A 17111-nucleotide genomic window follows, 5' to 3' on the forward strand; every position below is an offset into this window, starting at 1 on the left:
TATATATATATATATATATACTGTATATATATATATATATAAAATCTAAATTTGAATTAAGATTATTTTTCTTGCCCCATTTTATAATTTTTTTTAGCAAAAACTGCAATTTTGATACATTTTTCAGCAAACAAGACTTAATATCTTAAGTCATTTTGCTTCCTAAGTAGCTGTATCTTTTAGATATTTGTACTATAATTTGTGGTTAAATTGATGCTTGTCCCGGGTGTAAAATTAAATTCCAACAAACTTTAATGGTCATCTTGATTTAAAACCATTTTATAAAAATTTTTTTTGCATTTCAAGGCAGAAGATTACAAAATAATAAATCAAATATTTTCCCAGCTTATTACTGCTGTTGGCCTATTTATCTCCAGCTGTCTTTTGTGAAAAGGAAATGCTTTTTCATCATTAATCCATTGGGATTGTCACTGTAATATAGTCAGTCACCTTTATACCTCATCCTCCTCACTGTGGCAAAGGGAAAGGTTGCTGTGTCGACTCTGACTGGAAATTACATAACCTTGCAACATGACAGAATCACACACATCAAACACAGAACGTCAGGGAGGTGGGAGATCTGGGAAAAGGGGACTGGATGCCGGATCTGGAAAAACAAAGTCACAGGCAAGTCTGTTGAGCCACAGAAACACAATACACACACGGCACAGCAACATGGGAGATCAAAAGATGAGACGTGAGCTTAATGGGCTGAATGAACAATTCTCTGGAACGAAAGATTTGATTCAGAAATCCCTCGAGGCCAGGAAATTTGCATACTGCCCCTACAGCAAGTTCCGAGTCGGGGCGGCACTTCTGACACATGACGGGATGGTTTTCACAGGTGAGGCAATGCCTGAAATGCACTGTAAAGGTACCAATATCAGAGAGTTTCAGCAGTCAGTTCCCAGTGCTGGTTGGGTAAGAAACATCAACTGCTGTAACGAGCGTTTACGCACTCAGAACTGAATGATAAATAATGTATGAAGGCTGAACTCTAATGTGTGCTCAATTTGTTGCCACTCTGAGAGCAAAGATGTTGGCATATTCACATAAAAGCTTGTTAAACCACTACATGGCAACAGAAGGAAGACTAATAGCAGGTAACACCTCTGACACGTAAATGAGACTCAACACACACACTTTATGAGTGCTTATTTCATGGCTCTCGTGAAATTCTGTGGTCAAATATTGCCTGATCTTTGCCGTCTTTATTGGCAATGCTGTATTTCAATCCACTCATCCGGGTAACTGAAACCGGTGCTATTTTCACATCTCTAATATCACACTGACTGCAGATTCTCCCTCTCTTTTCATTCAAACATCTTGCACCTCAACTATCGACTGTAGTAAAAATGCGCTCAGATTACATTAATAGGTCATTACTAAAATATTGTTGCAATGTTCATCTTGTTGCTAGACCAATTGTTTTGTATATTTTAATGAATTATTTTCTCTTAGTGGAAGCGTTAAGATAATATACAAGTAAAATGATCCTTAATGTCATGTCTACGTCTGGGGTTCTGATGATTTTTTTGTGACAATATGGAGCCCCTAAAGTATAAAGGGACATAGAGATGAGAAAAAAATTAGATGAAAGGAAAAATTACATTTCAAATGCTTTTGAAACTTTTACTAGAGAACGCAAAAGCTTTACAATCCCCTGAGAAACTTTGAGTTTGCTCTTAAAATCTTTAGTAATGTAAACAATAAGAGGTGGATGAAAAAAAACAGTTTTGATTGTGAGCATATGCAGTTTCCCAGGGGAACACAAAACTTTTGCATTCGCTCTCTCTCTCTCTCCATTTGTAAATATATATTTTAAAACATACAACACACACACACACACACACACACATATATATATATACATTTGTTTTGTAAATATATTAATATAAAAAAAAATTCTACCAATTTATGTTTTGGCCATGTTTTTTTTTTAAATGTATTTTACAAAATGTAAAAATATATATGTATTAATTTTTAAAAATATTATGACCTCCATATATTGAATATAGTGTTTATAGTATGCATATAGTGAAATACATTCACGCCATATGCCCCTGAAATATATTTTAGGATATGAAGATTAAAAGTACATTTATTTTCAATTTCATAACTACTTTTCATTGAGCTTCACTGTTTACAACATATATTTAAAATATAAACTAGTCAGCATTTGAAGTGGATCAAAACCTTCAATCAAAGTTGTCTTAAAGGGGTCATATGATGTTGCTAAAATGAACATTATTTGGTGTATTTGGTGTAATGAAATGTGTTTATGCAGTTTAAGGTGAAAAAAAATTAATACAATTAAATTAATTACTGTACATTATTGTTTCTCCTCTATGACCCACCTTTCTGAAACGCGTCAGTCTGAAAAGCGAGGTGTGCTCTGATTGGTCAGCTATCCAGTGCGTTGTGATTGGCCGAATACCTCAAGCGTGTGACGAAAATGTTACCATACTGTGATGCCGTGTCCCGGAGCGACGAGACAAAAACATTAAAACTCATTATAAATGAGGCATTTGTTGCATCCAGTGGGGACATAATAACTGATTATAATGACTTATACTGTCTTTTTACACGTTGCGTTGCATCAAGCCACGTAAACATAAAACCATGTCTGCGTTTGTGATCGGAGGAACGACAAACAAGCGCTACTCTACACTGCTCAAAACTCGCGTTTGAATCGTCAGTGGCAAATCCTTTAAATGTGAAAACGTACTTACAGTCTGTGAGTCAGAACAGCCGGCATTGCTTAATTTACCACAGTATTTCATATCAATTAAACAAGCAGCATGTTACAAGCAGCATGTTATATGTTACTTTTGTTTTCACCTATACAGTTTGGTGCAAACTGGGACGTGTATTTGTCAAAACCTGACGGTTCCTATGTGGAGATGACTGTCGAAGAACTGCTGCCTGCATCTTTTGGTCCAGAAGACTTAGAAATGAAGAAAGTGAATATTCGGAACGAGTTTTGAAGCACTGACTCTAGAAAGACTTTGTACCTAGTAGTTTTGGTAGCTTGTAGATAGAAAAAGGTTTATGTGGATTAATGATGTTGTTTAATGTGACTAAAGGAATGTCGTATGTAAATTATGTTAAAAAAGATTTGAATAATTTTTTAATAAAAACAAAGTCAACGCAGTTATAAATATAAGTGAACACATGTCGCTACAGTACAAACTTTATTATTTTTAAACAATGTACATAAATCAACCACAAAAAGTGCAACATAAAAATAATGTCATTTTCCTAAAAGAAAATGGCAACTGATGATCTAGAGACATTCTTAACCTTAAATTTTAGTGATAATTCTAATGCCGTTAGAACTTCTATTTAAATATTACGTTTATTAATCAAAGAATCCTAAGCAAGTCGTCAAAGTGCAAAACATGAAACAAATGACGTTAAAGAAAGTATGGGCTTTAAGGAAAGGCAGCGCATGCACAAATGGCAGTAAAATCTTAGTATCTTCTCAAGTCTTCAAAACGTGATTTTTCATGCAGCAAGGTTTAGTAAATTTGTAGTTGGACTTTTTGCATAAAGAGAGAAGGATGATTAAACCTTTTCCACACACTCTCTTTTTCAAATTTCTATCATCCACATAGTGACTCTAACTGGAAAAAAGGCAGAACGGTAATCTCAATACGAGTTGCTTCTGAAATCTGGCCCGTTGCTTGAATTCACAGGACCCTGGATGATATTATAAAGGTGGACTGTAGCTGCCACCTTCCCAGCAGTGTAAAGACACGATAGCCCTGCCGGAAGCTACACAGAGAGGCTTTATCTGGGCACTGGCATCCATACAGTAATGAAACAACCATACTAACAAAAAGACAGTGTACTTTACAGATGGAGTTTTGCCCCTAAAAGCAGCCGACGAGCACATGGTGCTCTAACGAAAACCTCTACTTATCACCAGTGCGTTTTACAGAATAACTTAATATCTTTTAAGTAACCAAGTAATTTGGATCGAAAAGATGTTGAGAATTCAACACTTTTCACGTCACTAAAGCACGCCTCCTGCAATGGGCCTGAGGACAAAGAAGAGTCTTATTTCTGTGGCGTTATGGTGTCCAGACCAGGCCAGGCTGGAACATAGTGCCGTGGTAGAGTTCCCTCCATAAGCCGCTCCATCCACAGACTCAGTCGGTCCAGTTTGTGGTGGATCTCCAGAGTGGTGGCCTTCTGTCGGGAACTTGACCGGGACCTCGTGGCTTTGCTTGGACCGGCCGTCGCCGCATCCTCGTCAGACCACCTACTACATTCGGCTTCCTCCCCTGTGAACACGGGTCTGAATATGCAGAAGTATTTCTTGTGGCCATTGAGCGCCAGGACATGGCCCGTGTAGTCTGATTTGTTGGAGGTGAAGTCTTCCTCTTCGTCCAAGCAGTCTGACGGTCTGGCGTCAGGAGCCGACTCCATGAGGGAATCCATCCATTGGCTGTGCTTGTCCACATTTAAAAAGGAGTAGTGAAGAGTCTGAGACCTGCGGGAGGAAGTAAGGATAGTTTCCTTTGGATTTATTTGTAGCACGATTTAAGTTGAAAGCAAAGATGCTCAATACAGCTTCTGGAGACGTGCTTTCTTTCAGTGTTTAATTCCAGTAATGTAATGCTACTTTCCAGATTTGGAAATGGGAACAAAATGGACATTCGATATTCAAATGATGCTCCATTGTTTTTCCAAGTGGTAGTGAGAGAATAGCAGTTTGAGTTGTCTGGAAAGCACCACGACTGGAAATCAGAACTCGGCAACTTTTTTACTTGTAAATGACCTCTGGAACGCTATTCAAGTTCAGACTCCCGACCCCTAGTGTAAAAATAAAGCAATAAGCCCCAAGAAGCTGTGGTTTACAGTGAATTTATAACAGCTAAGGAGGCGCTGGGAGTGCCTAAAATCCCCTTAGCTGTTATAAATTCACTGTAAACCACAGCTTCACGGGGCTTATTGCTTTTATAAAACGGTTATTCCATTCACGTATAAAGGTTTCACAAAATAAAACGAAGCAAATAAAATGTAATATTAATAAAATCATTCTTCCGCCAAACAATGTACAGTAGTTCCTCAAAAACACACAGATGCAGAAACAAAGAGGTGTATGTTTGTAGAGTAATTTACAACATCTTCGAACGTGGCTCAACCAATCAGAATCAAGGACAGGTACTTCCTGTTTTATAAGCTTTGTTTGACATTCTATTCAAACAAAGTTCCATTGGGTGTTCCCAGTGGAGGTGGAAGAATTCTGGGTTGAGTTGTTTGGAATTAACATTTTTATGTCAAAAAAAAAAATTTAAATGTCAAAAATTTTGATTTTGTCTGGAATGCATAAATACATTACTAGGGTTTACGGTTGAGGTCTGCAATCAGTATTGTGAGATCTGTTTTGAACAGTTTTGAATTGCTGAGTGCAGGAGATAAGATATCGATGTGTGCGAGCGAAGCGTAAAAAATAAATGACTAGCCGGCTCCTGCAACATATAAATATCTAAAAATATAATAAAAAGTTACTCAAATTTATTTCAGGTTTTAAAGTACAGAATGTTATTTTGTGTTATTTGTCCATTCAGCAACTAATATAAACCATTTACAGGCGATTGCACATTGCAAGGACTTGGGGCTTACGAAAGTAATTCACCTTTTAATTGTGCACATGTTGACCAATTAGAAGTTTGGAATAATGGGTCCCGTTGTGCTTTTTTGAAATCCAAATGATTTCAAATGAACCCAGGCTGCATTTCCTAAAAGCACTGGAAGCCCATGTAGATCATTGAAACCTTTGGAGCCAATGTTCTCTAGGACCTACTGAGATCTACTTACAACTACTATCGCAGATTTGGAAAATGTCTACATAGCATCTTTGACTTTGGTTCAGTTGCCTAAAGCTTCATGGAAGATGATGAAAGCTTGCATTGATTTGCATGTGTGCTAAGCTTCAAGTGGCCTTCTAAGTTGGGAAGTTTTGAGTTAAATGGTTGACAGCCTAAACTCTGTAAGAAGGTTGATCTCCAGAAACCGGTTTTAGCATTCTCTCAAACACATACGCAGGCCTCACCCTGAGAACGAATACACTTCTTTGGCAAACTTCCTGAGCAGTACTTGCTTAGAAGCATCAGTGAGGATCAGCACAACGTTGATGTGACCAGGCTTTAACCTGACTAGGTTACTCATGTATGTGATGTCCGTCAGCTCCGTTACCTCCACAAAATTCTTCTTTGGTGGACGACTGTAACAAGAAACCAGCTGTTAGCGATTCAGCTAATGAACATCTAAACACATCTGTGATCTCAAAATCTCTATTTGACACGCTGTTATTATATTTTATTCTCAAGCAGTGTCTTACCTTGAAGTGCTTTCTTGTCCTGGAGAGCTCTCTGCTGTCTTTGGTGGATCAGTGGCCTTTTGTTTGGCTGGTTTGTCTTCCCCAGCATCGCTGTTCGTTCAATCAATCAATCAATCAATAAACAAAAACCTCTCCTTACAAAAGCACTTTTATATAACAAAATCTGTTCTACCTGAAGGCCTGAATGATTACAGTCCCGAACAGAATGAAAAGAGCGGAGAAGATCAGAGACAGTACGGGCATCATCTCACGCCTGGGGGAAGCAGAACATGACATAACAGGGTGCTCTTAAGTTTGTCATTTATAAAAAGAAACTGTAGGGCTGCTAATCAGTAAATCAAAAAATAAACCTGAAAACAGACATCGACAAATGTCATTATCATTTAGTCTGATATTATTTGTTGTCAATCCCATTTAAAACATTTTGCACACAATGTACAGCTTTGGCACTTTTTCAGCCTCTTTTATAATCTTTATAGTCTATTGCAGATATTTTAATATTATACAACAGAGCTGCTGAATGCTTTGTCTGTAAACGCACATACATACAGCACAGACACACACACACTTGCAAAAAAATGTTGTCTGATGATTTTATCAGCTTGAAAGCTACATGACAATTCTCACTAGCGAGGAGGTAACAACGGCACTGTTCTTGAAGCAGATGAACTTACAGTTTCACTATTAGTAGAGACGCTGCTGCCGAACACAGTTGAGAGACGCACAGACTCAGGGAATTCACACACGCTTTAATATCTCTCTCACGCTCTCTCTCTAAGAACTTAATTAATAACTGCATCAGTCTGCTATCAGTGGCTCTAGGTTCCGTTACGATGTCTAAAATTAAGTTTTGGAATTAACAACGGAAGCTGCGATTGAGATGCTTCAGAAATTAGTCCTAGATGCAAGAGAGTGTTAAGGGCAAAAACACGATGAATGTCTTGAAATACAACATCTGAACAAATTTTTGAGGTGTGGTAAGTAACCGTAGTACAAGTGGAATAATTGATTCCAGTCCGTTGAATTATTAGAAAATAATGCACACCCAGGGTGTAACGAACACTCCGCGTTGCGTCTTTGATTTGTTAACATCATGCAGTTCCAGTTCTATTTTAAAAATCAAATTCCAAATTAGAACAGGTCCTATTTTAATTTTTTTTAACTAGTTTTTATAAAGCAGTAGGTGAAAAGTTCTGAAGTGCTCAACTATTGGAGACTTCACTATCCCATAAGGCCAAGGAAGAGGATTTGCGAATGGTAGTGAAGCAACGCAAATCACACTGTAGGCCACATGACACGTACGTCTAAATTTCTAACTACACAAAACAAGCTGTTTTAATGGTCGAGGTAAGTTTCAAACCAAATGTAGCACTATACCGTTTTCAATTTAAGATGCAGCGACAGCATGACCCAAAAGCCAAGTGCTGCTAATGTTGCTTTAATTTCTGATTGATCATAATAGACCACACAGCCTTTTTCATTCTACGTGTTTCCTTAACGGTTTGTTTTAGACTGGTTTTAGTCAGGTAAACAACAAAGAGCAATTTCTCAAATCTGTGGAAAAATGTGGCTGGTTTGCAACATGATCCAGTTCGCCTGGTCGAGCACTGGCCAAGATTTTGCTCTGGCTCTAGAACGCAAACCTGGGTGGAAAAGAGCTAAGAAACTGCATGCAAACAGGACCATGAACACTTTGTGATTGTACTCACCAGTTAGAGTAGAGAAGATCAAAGTAAAACTGAGCGAGGTAATCATATGCAGTATTTATCCAATGAATCAGAAACATCTGAAATAACAATAATAATTAAAAAAATACGCTATTACTGTTAAATATTTCTCTTATTGCCACTTAGACCTTCATGTAATCAATTTTGAGGTTTAACAATGCATTCATTAAAATATGTTTTGGAAGTCCTAAAGACAATCTTAGCCCTTCACTACCCTCTGCATGACTTACAGAGGCAAACTCATTGTTGAGTTCAGGCAGCATGGCATCATGGGTAAGGTGGGAGGGGTCTCTTTGCAGAATCTCAAGCTGCTCATGGAGGCGGTGCTTATCATCATCACTCCCATTCCATCCACCCGTCACTGTCCGATACAGCACCCTTCCTGTAGCGCTGCGTCTCTCCAGGAGAATCACCTGAAGTCATATGCAGAAGAAGTATAAATTCATATGGCATCAAAGAAAGTGACTAAATTGAGTGTGTATTAGCACATGAATCTCTCTGACCTGTGGAGGGGTTGTGTCTTCCTTTTTGAGCAGGGTGTCACAGAGAGGCTGCTGTTGTCTCTGATAAACATAAGCAAACCTGAGAACTTCTTTAGTGTTGGAAGAAGCGAAGTCAAAGAACGCCTCATTCACTGACACAAACTGCTCTCCTTCACCAGTAACGAGAAGAACACAGTACCTGTCAATCAGAAAGACAGGGAGATGATTAAAGGGTTAGTTCTCCCAAAAATGAAAATTCTGTCATTAATTACTCACCCTCGTGTTGTTCGAAACCCATAAGTCCTTTGTTCCTCTTCGGAACACAATTTAAGATATTTTTGATGAAATATGAGGGCTCTCTGACCCTCCCATAGACCGCAAGGTAACTACCACATTCAAGGTCCAGAAAAGTACCAAGATGATCGACAAAGTAGTCCGTGTGACTTCAGCGGTTCAACTGTAAAGTTACGAAGCCACGAGAATACTTTTTTGATAATAAATGAAAAATAAATTAAAAATAACAACTTTATTCTACATTTTCGTCTCTACTGCGTCACTTGTGGATGCGTGTTCACAACAGTATCATGACGCGAGCGTGTGGCGGCGCTGACCCAGATCCGGTGTAATGACGTCATCACACTGGACCTGGGTCAGCGCCGGCGTCGCCACACGCTCGCATCATGATACTGTTGTGAAAATGTGGAATAAAGTCGTTATTTTTGTTTTCTTTGCGCAAAAAAGTAATCTCGTAGCTTCGTAACTTTACAGTTGAACCGCTGATGTCACACGGACTACTTTGTCGATCATCTTGGTATTTTTCTGGACCTTGAACGTGGTAGTTACCTTGCGGTCTATGGGAGGGTCAGAGAGCCCTCATATTTCATAAAAAATATCTTAAATTGTGTTCCGAAGACGAACGAAGGTCTTACGGGTTTGAAACAACACGAGAGTGAGTAATTAATGACAGAATTTTCATTTTTGGGTGAACTAACCCTTTAAGGCTACTTTTACACGACAACGGTGTAGTCAAAAACGGAAAAGTTTTTCCCTTGCGTTTTTAAAAATTTTCACGTATACACGATGTTTTCAAAACGATTCGCGTTTACACATATCCGCGAAAATGGCCAAAATCGTTGTATTACGTATCCCAGGCCAGTAGCTGGCGGTGTCGCCTTGTTAGTAAACAGTACCTGTAGGGAAGTGAAGATTATATGATGCGTCTCCGCTGTTGGTTGTAATATTGGTGAAGTAAAACCACACTTTACTGAAGAAGCGTTAGCAAACTCTTGAGCAGCAACAACAGTACCATATACTCCGCCATTGTTGTGTATGTTTGTTCGCACTTGCCTTTAAAATCGACACGTACTGCGCATGTCTACATACGACCACGTACTACGCACGCGCATGATGTCACCGTTTTCAAAGATTCCCGTATTGGGTGTTTACATGGAAACGATAACGGTGCCATTTTCAAAAACTTCCACTTTGAAACCCATTTTCAAAAATATGCGTTTTCAGTCCCCAAAATGCCGTTGTCGTGTAAACGAACAGTAAAAACGCATAAAAAGTTTCCCGTTTTTGACTGAAAACGTTGTCGTGCAAACGGCTCCTAAGTTTTCTCAGAGACATACAGTCAGTCCACCGACACCCAATGCTACAGTTAGAGGTGAGATTTCTTACTTCCTGCGACGGTGGAACTGTTTAACTGGACACAGCTCATCGAAGAGTTTCTGATTCACCAGCCGCGGCACCAGCAGGAAACGATTATTGGACACAAACTCGTCAATTATCTGCTTTTTCATCCCTCTTGCCTAGAAAAGAAAACAAAAAAGGACTCGTCTACCAAAAACAAAACAGCCGGTATAGTTTTTGAGAAAAACTACAGTTAGATGTATGCAAATGGGGAGCTGGGCCTCACCTGCATAACATCAGCAGGTTTATCTGTGCTCTCTTTGAACAGGAGCATGGTGGGAGCGTATGTGTTGATGCTAAACCTCTGCACGACTTTAGAGGTCTCAGTCAGGCCCATGTCCACATAGCCAAACTGTACATAGTCTTTATAGGCAAATGCTGTGAGCTGCGAACAAGAGAATATAACAACTTGTGTCAAGAACACAGATTTTAATGACAGATTGTTTGAACAGCTAATATAAGGAACACTCACCTTGTACAAAAAAGGGATATTAGATGCTACATCAAACATTAGCACTCTTGGCTTATTCTCCTCATGCCAACTGTTTAAAAACCCGAGGTAGCTGTTATCTGTCACCTAAAACAAAAGAATAAAGAAGGAAAGAAAGAGGGAAAGGGGGGCAAGGAAAGGAAATGGAAAAGAACAGCAAGGGAATAAAAGAGACAAAGGGAATGGGGGAAAAGAAAGGAAAAGGGAAAGGGAAAAAGAGAAGAGAAAAAGGAACAGAAAAGCATGAGGAAAAGGGAAAAAAGAGGGAAAAGTACAGGAATAGGAAGGAAGGAAATGAGAAAAAGGAAAGGAAAGGAAATGGTAATGGAACAGAAAGACATAAGGAAAGGGAAAAGAGAAGGAAAGTGGGAGGAGGAAGGATGAAGTAGAAACATGAAGTGAAAAGAAAAGGTAAAAGAAAGGGGACAAAGGGAAAGGGAGGGAAAATGAGCATGAAGGGAAAAATAAAGCGTAAAAGAGAAGGAAGGAAAAGGGGAAGGAAAGAGGAAAAGAAGAGAAAGGGAAAGGAAATGGAAAAGGAGAGTGAAAAAGAAAGGGATAAGGAAAAGGGAAAAGCGAAGGGAAAGGAAAGTGAAAAAGCAAATAAAACTTCAATAATGAACTCTTTTTAGCTGCATTTATATGAATGTTTAATTGACAGTCCATGTTAAGTCGAACCTGACATATGTGACCCTGGAGCACTAAACCAGTCTTAAGTCGCTGTATATTTCTAGCAATAGCCAAAAATACATTGTATGGGTCAAATTTATAGATTTTTCTTTTATGCCAAAAATCATTAGGATATTAAGTAAAGATCATGTTCCATGAAGATATTTTGTAAATTTCCTACTGTAAATATATAAAAACTTAATTTTTGATTAGTAATATGCATTGCTAAGAATGTCATTTGGACAATTTTAAAGGCGATTTTCTCAATATTTAGATTTTTTTTGCACCCTCAGATTCTGGATTTTCAAATAGTTGTATCTCGGCCAAATATTGTCCTATCCTAACAAACCATACATCAGTGGAAAGCTTATTCAGCTTTCAAAAAAATGTACCCTTATGACTGGTTTTGTGGTCCAGGGTCACATATAGTTAAATTCACCTCATAATTAAAATAATGATGTCATTAATAATTAAATATATCATTAAGAATACACCTCAAAGTGGCTGGCTGAGTACAAACCTTCTCAACCAGCTTCTGGGGCAGAAGGCTTTCCACAAACTGTCTCAAGTGTTCCCTGACCACAGCGTAGTGGAAGAAAGTGACTTTGCCATTGATTAAACCAAGTATGGACGGCGTGCGGTGGGCACCAAGATGGTTAGCCAGCTGTCTCTCATATCCAATGTCCACCACACCAATACCAACCCCTAAAAACAATCCAACATCTCAGTACTCAGATTACATCATTTAATTGAAAATATTGTTGTATGATATAGATTAATTTGCCCAATTTTTACATGCTATGCCATTGTATGCTTATCAGAATATCACCCAATTCGACTGGAATTAACTGTGAGGGTGAAGATCCTGAAGAACCTACCCAACGGCTCCAGCTCTAGCACAGTGTCCTTCCATACAGGCTCAATATGGACGCAGGTGAAGCACCACTCTGACGTGATCTTGATCAGGTAGGGCCTCTTGAAACTGTCCGGCAGCACCTCACTGATGTACTGGTTGTAGTGAAGGTGGTGCTTGCTGTCTGTGAAATCACGACTCGTCCGAGGGAAGTGAAAGAAAGACTCATCGAAGTAGAAGCTGTCCTGATAATGTCTGAAGCCCTGTGGTGCTCGGGCAAAGTTTTGATTCTCGTCCATTTGACCAAACCGGTCATAGTTTGCCCTTCTCTCCTCATTAGAAAGAATCTATGGAAAGTAAATCCCATGCAATTCAATATGCATGCTTATTACTGAAGACATATTCAAATGTTTACATGCATCTTAAACCAATTCCTCCAGTTTGCAAATTTCCAACCAGCTTTGTACTGTTACAATGTCAGTACTGGTATATGTAAATGAATGATGTGTACTTTTGCTCCGTGCTACCTGCACACAAATATCCCTGTGTGTCTGTCAGCAAAGGTCTGCCAGATGATGCAAAAATGTTTTGTTTAGCTTCTTCCAGCAGACTTTTGACAGTTACAGGGCGTCTGCTAAAACTACAGATCGAACTTCCTCTTTTTTGTATTCACAGAAGGGTGGCGCCAAAATCAAAAGTGCATTATGTGTGTCCAAATGTTTGTCAAAAAGGAATGCCACAAGTTGTGTCGTTGATTTCTTGCATGTAAACCCTTAAACAAGTCTTTATAATGAGCAGATATTTATTAACATTTGTGAGTGTGTGAACATACATTTACTAGGAAATATTGCAGATTTGCCAAATTTACGCAATAAAAAACCTTAAATTGTAACCATTCACATACTATAAATTTTAGATAAATATTTCATTAAAATATTTAGATAAAATACAACATTTGTGACAATAGTGGTATAATACAATACAATATTTTCTATATAAATAAACATCAATTTATATTTACAATTCATTGCATGTGAGTAATTATACATTATCATTTTTCCCATTTTATAGCAGATATTTTGTGCACATAAATATACTAGCATTCAAAAGTTCAGTAAGACAGTAAAGAACTTTATAATGTTACAATAGTTTTTTAAATTATTTATCAAATAATCCTTAAAAAAGTATCACAGTTTCCAGAAAATATTAAGATATGAGGATATTAAAGTTCTATCATATGAAACTGTTTTCAACATTGATAATAATAAATGTTTCTTGAGCAGCAAATCAGAATATTAGAATGATTTCTGAAGGATCGTGTGACACTGAAGACTGGAGTAATGATGCTGAAAATTCAGCTTTGATCACAGGAATACATTAAATGTTTAAATGTATTCAAATAGAAAACGGTTATTGTGAAATATAAATAACAATTTAAAGGGGTCATATGATGCGATTTCAAGTTTTCCTTTCTCTTTGGAGTGTTACAAGCTGATTGTGAATAGATAAGATCCCTGAAGTTGCAAAGACTAAAGTCTCAAAACCAAAGAGATATTCTTTATAAAAGCTAAGACTCTGCCACGCCCTCCAAAAACGGCTCGTTCTAACACCCCCCCCCACATACCTACCTCACTATGTGGGAATATTTGCATAATGCCACCCAAATGTTCACGCAAAGAAAGGCGGTGCTGTCTTTTTGATCAAATAAATATAGCTTTGGTGAGCATAGGAAAGTTATTTTATAATAATAAAAAGAACACACGGATCCCAAACCTTTGAATGGTAGTATATGAACGAACACACACACACACACACACACACACACACACGGTATTAGGTAAAAATGGCAAAAAATTAAGAGATTTGATCTTACTTTACATTATTTCCAATATGCAACGCAACCATCCTACCTCATACGATTTAGTGATCTTGATAAACATGTCCTCTGCCCCTGGACTTTTATTTTTGTCTGGATGCCTATGGATAAAGTGTGAAAACATTTTCATTTGGACATCATCGTGAGAGAGTTACACAATTATTACACTATATTAAAGAGAAGACATAGTCAAAGAGAAGAAAGCTAAACATTGTGGATGAAACAAAAAGAAACCTAACCTTATTCACAGCAATCCTAGGCCCAATCCCATTTCTACCCCTTAGCCCTTTCCCCTACCCCTCTGTTTTGCTCGTTCACGTGAAGGGGTAGAGGTGTCTTGATTATCTTTTGGTTGGAGGGGTAGGGGTAAGGGGAAGGGCCAGACAGCCCTTCAAAGTAAGATTTTTCAGGACCACACTTCAAACGAAGGAAGGGGTATGAATTATCTCAGCGTAAACCCGCTGCGCGAGCGAACAAAAAGACACATGAATGTAAGCATTATTGGCATTAATAAAGATTTTAACAAAAAGTAATCATTTGTTTTATGTTACATTCAATCGTGAGTTCATATTTACGGTCATGTTACTAAAGTTTAATCGCTAAAGTTTGCTAACGTCATATCATTACTGATTGCACGATAGTGCCACAACATATTTTCATGTCTGATCAGGGCGATAACCACCGTAGACATTGAGGGGGGCTAGTCCCCCCAATAATTATAAATCGCTAAACCCTTTTCTGAAATGTTGCCAATTCGAGAGAGAGAGAGAGAAAGAGAGAGAGATGAAAGTTGCGTGTATGCCATAGACTGTATAAAAACATGGACGTAGTGTCCGTGACGTCACCCGTAGATTTCCGAAGAGTGCTTTTGAAGTAGTGTTGGGTCGTTCTTGAACGATTCGTTCGTTTTGAACTAATCTTTAATGTGACTCGTTCAGTCACGCATGTGCAACATCCTATAGGTTCTGTACTGGAATTAGTCAAGTAGTTCACCTGTTTCGAGTCTTCAGGTTTTTCCGAGTCGTTCATTCATCACGTGACAGCCCCATAAGCCCAAACCCGAAGACTTGTCAGATAAGAGCTGAGGTGAGCTAATCATAGACTGAAGACTCAGGTAAACAATGAATTAATCTTTTCTGTTTCTTATTGCAGTTTTGTACTGTTTGTAGTCTGATCAACGTTTGCGTAAGTAGTAGATGTATTAGGGAAGTAACACGTAACATTTGAATTATATATATATATGTTAAAATGAACGAAATTGTTTAGCAGCAATCCATGTTCTCCCGCTGGTAATGTGTGGACCGTTTCCCCGGCCTTCTCCTGTCCGGTACTTCCGGTAGTGAGGGATTGTGGGTAAACACTTTCTGGGATAAAAGTCAGACGGATTTGATCCAAAATCGCGTATTTAGTGTAATTTCCTATCTTAATCAAGCCATATTTCATCATGGAATTTATTTTTTATATTATTATTATTTTAGAGGTCAGTTTGTTTGCTTTACACACACAGTAGGGGCTGAACGCAGCCCCGATGAATGCTGTAGGTAACCTTTTTTTTTTTAGCATTTTGAGAATCCTGGACGAAATCACTTGCCTGTGATCAAAGATAGTGAGATCTGATGTTGTGGAATATAGCCAAATTTGTGATAAATTACTATTGATGCAGTCAAAAACTCTCCAGCTGCTTTGCAACCAGAAGCTTTAACTTCGCGTTGGCTCCCAGAAACTAAGCAAAGTACTAGCGATGTTACAACAATGGGTAAATCTGATAAAAGACAGACAAATTCATCCAAATAAAATAAAATGTTTTATATATTTATATTTGATATATTTTGTGTTTTATATATTGGTCCCAACACGTTTTGCACCGTTTGGTAGGGGCTGAACGCAGCCCCGATGAATGCTGTAGGTAACCTTTTTTTTTTTTTTAGCATTTTGAGAATCCTGGACGAAATCACTTGCCTGTGATCAAAGATAGTGAGATCTGATGTTGTGGAATATAGCCAAATTTGTGATAAATTACTATTGATGCAGTCAAAAACTCTCCAGCTGCTTTGCAACCAGAAGCTTTAACTTCGCGTTGGCTCCCAGAAACTAAGCAAAGTACTAGCGATGTTACAACAATGGGTAAATCTGATAAAAGACAGACAAATTCATCCAAATAAAATAAATAGTTTTATATATTTATTTTTAAAAAGTATCAAAAATAAAAATTAATTTGGCCTCAAACGAGCCAACTGAAGAGCAGTGCTCAATGTACATACTGTACACATACAGTAGGATTGCAGAACTTGCCCTTGATGCAGTCAAAAACTCTCCAGCTGCTTTGCAACCAGAAGCTTTAACTTCGCGTTGGCTCCCAGAAACTAAGCAAAGTACTAGCGATGTTACAACAATGGGTAAATCTGATAAAAGACAGACAAATTCATCCAAATAAAATAAAATGTTTTATATATTTATATTTGATATATTTTGTGTTTTATATATTGGTCCCAAACGAGCCAATTGAACATCAGTGCTCAATGTACATACTGTACACATACAGTAGGATTGCAGAACTTGCCCTAAGCATGTAGGCCTATGTCTGTCTGTTGTAAGTGTTTGTTGCACATTTTGATGCCTGGATGACGGGGTAGAGGGCTCCCACTTAAAGCACTGTGGCTTCCCCACTCAAATGCAGATGCAGAGAGTGCTCTCCATGGTGGGTTTGAACAAAACCAAAGCTAACAGTTTGGCTCTGGACAGAACGCTATCATCTATCATGACTGTGAAAATGGCTGGCTTAGAGCCACAGTGCTTTAAGTGGGACCCCCCTACCCCTGACATCAAGACGTCAAAATGTGCAACAAACACTTAAAACAGAAAAAAAACCATTCATAAGCTAAAATGTGCTCTCTCTCTCTCTCTCTCTTACACACACACACACACACACACACACACACACACACACACACTCACACACACACACACACA

The 17111-nt window shown here is 38.2% G+C and overlaps 2 protein-coding genes across 2 annotated transcripts; one reads left to right on the forward strand and one right to left on the reverse strand.

The window, feature by feature from the left end:
* Positions 1-380: 380 nt before the first annotated feature.
* LOC107555991 (cytidine deaminase-like) lies at positions 381-3149 on the forward strand. The gene is made up of 2 exons (XM_016238954.1): positions 381-968; positions 2798-3149. Exons 1-2 carry the CDS (start codon positions 532-534, stop codon positions 2985-2987), a joined length of 627 nt encoding a protein of 208 aa, XP_016094440.1. The 5' UTR covers positions 381-531; the 3' UTR covers positions 2988-3149.
* Positions 3150-3167: 18 nt separating this feature from the next.
* On the reverse strand, positions 3168-14460 carry LOC107556003 (dnaJ homolog subfamily C member 16-like). Its single transcript, XM_016238968.1, has 14 exons — positions 14381-14460; positions 14176-14242; positions 12291-12612; positions 11933-12117; positions 10726-10830; positions 10480-10638; positions 10242-10372; positions 8583-8760; positions 8310-8492; positions 8062-8138; positions 6525-6605; positions 6353-6442; positions 6065-6235; positions 3168-4498 (listed from the first exon to the last, which is right to left on the reverse strand). Exons 2-14 carry the CDS (start codon positions 14203-14205, stop codon positions 4063-4065), a joined length of 2148 nt encoding a protein of 715 aa, XP_016094454.1. The 5' UTR covers positions 14206-14242; positions 14381-14460; the 3' UTR covers positions 3168-4062.
* Between the last annotated feature and the right edge of the window lie 2651 nt (positions 14461-17111).

This window comes from Sinocyclocheilus grahami, unplaced genomic scaffold, assembly GCF_001515645.1.
Source record: "Sinocyclocheilus grahami isolate Dianchi unplaced genomic scaffold, SAMN03320097.WGS_v1.1 scaffold552.1, whole genome shotgun sequence".
NCBI lineage: Eukaryota > Metazoa > Chordata > Actinopteri > Cypriniformes > Cyprinidae > Sinocyclocheilus > Sinocyclocheilus grahami.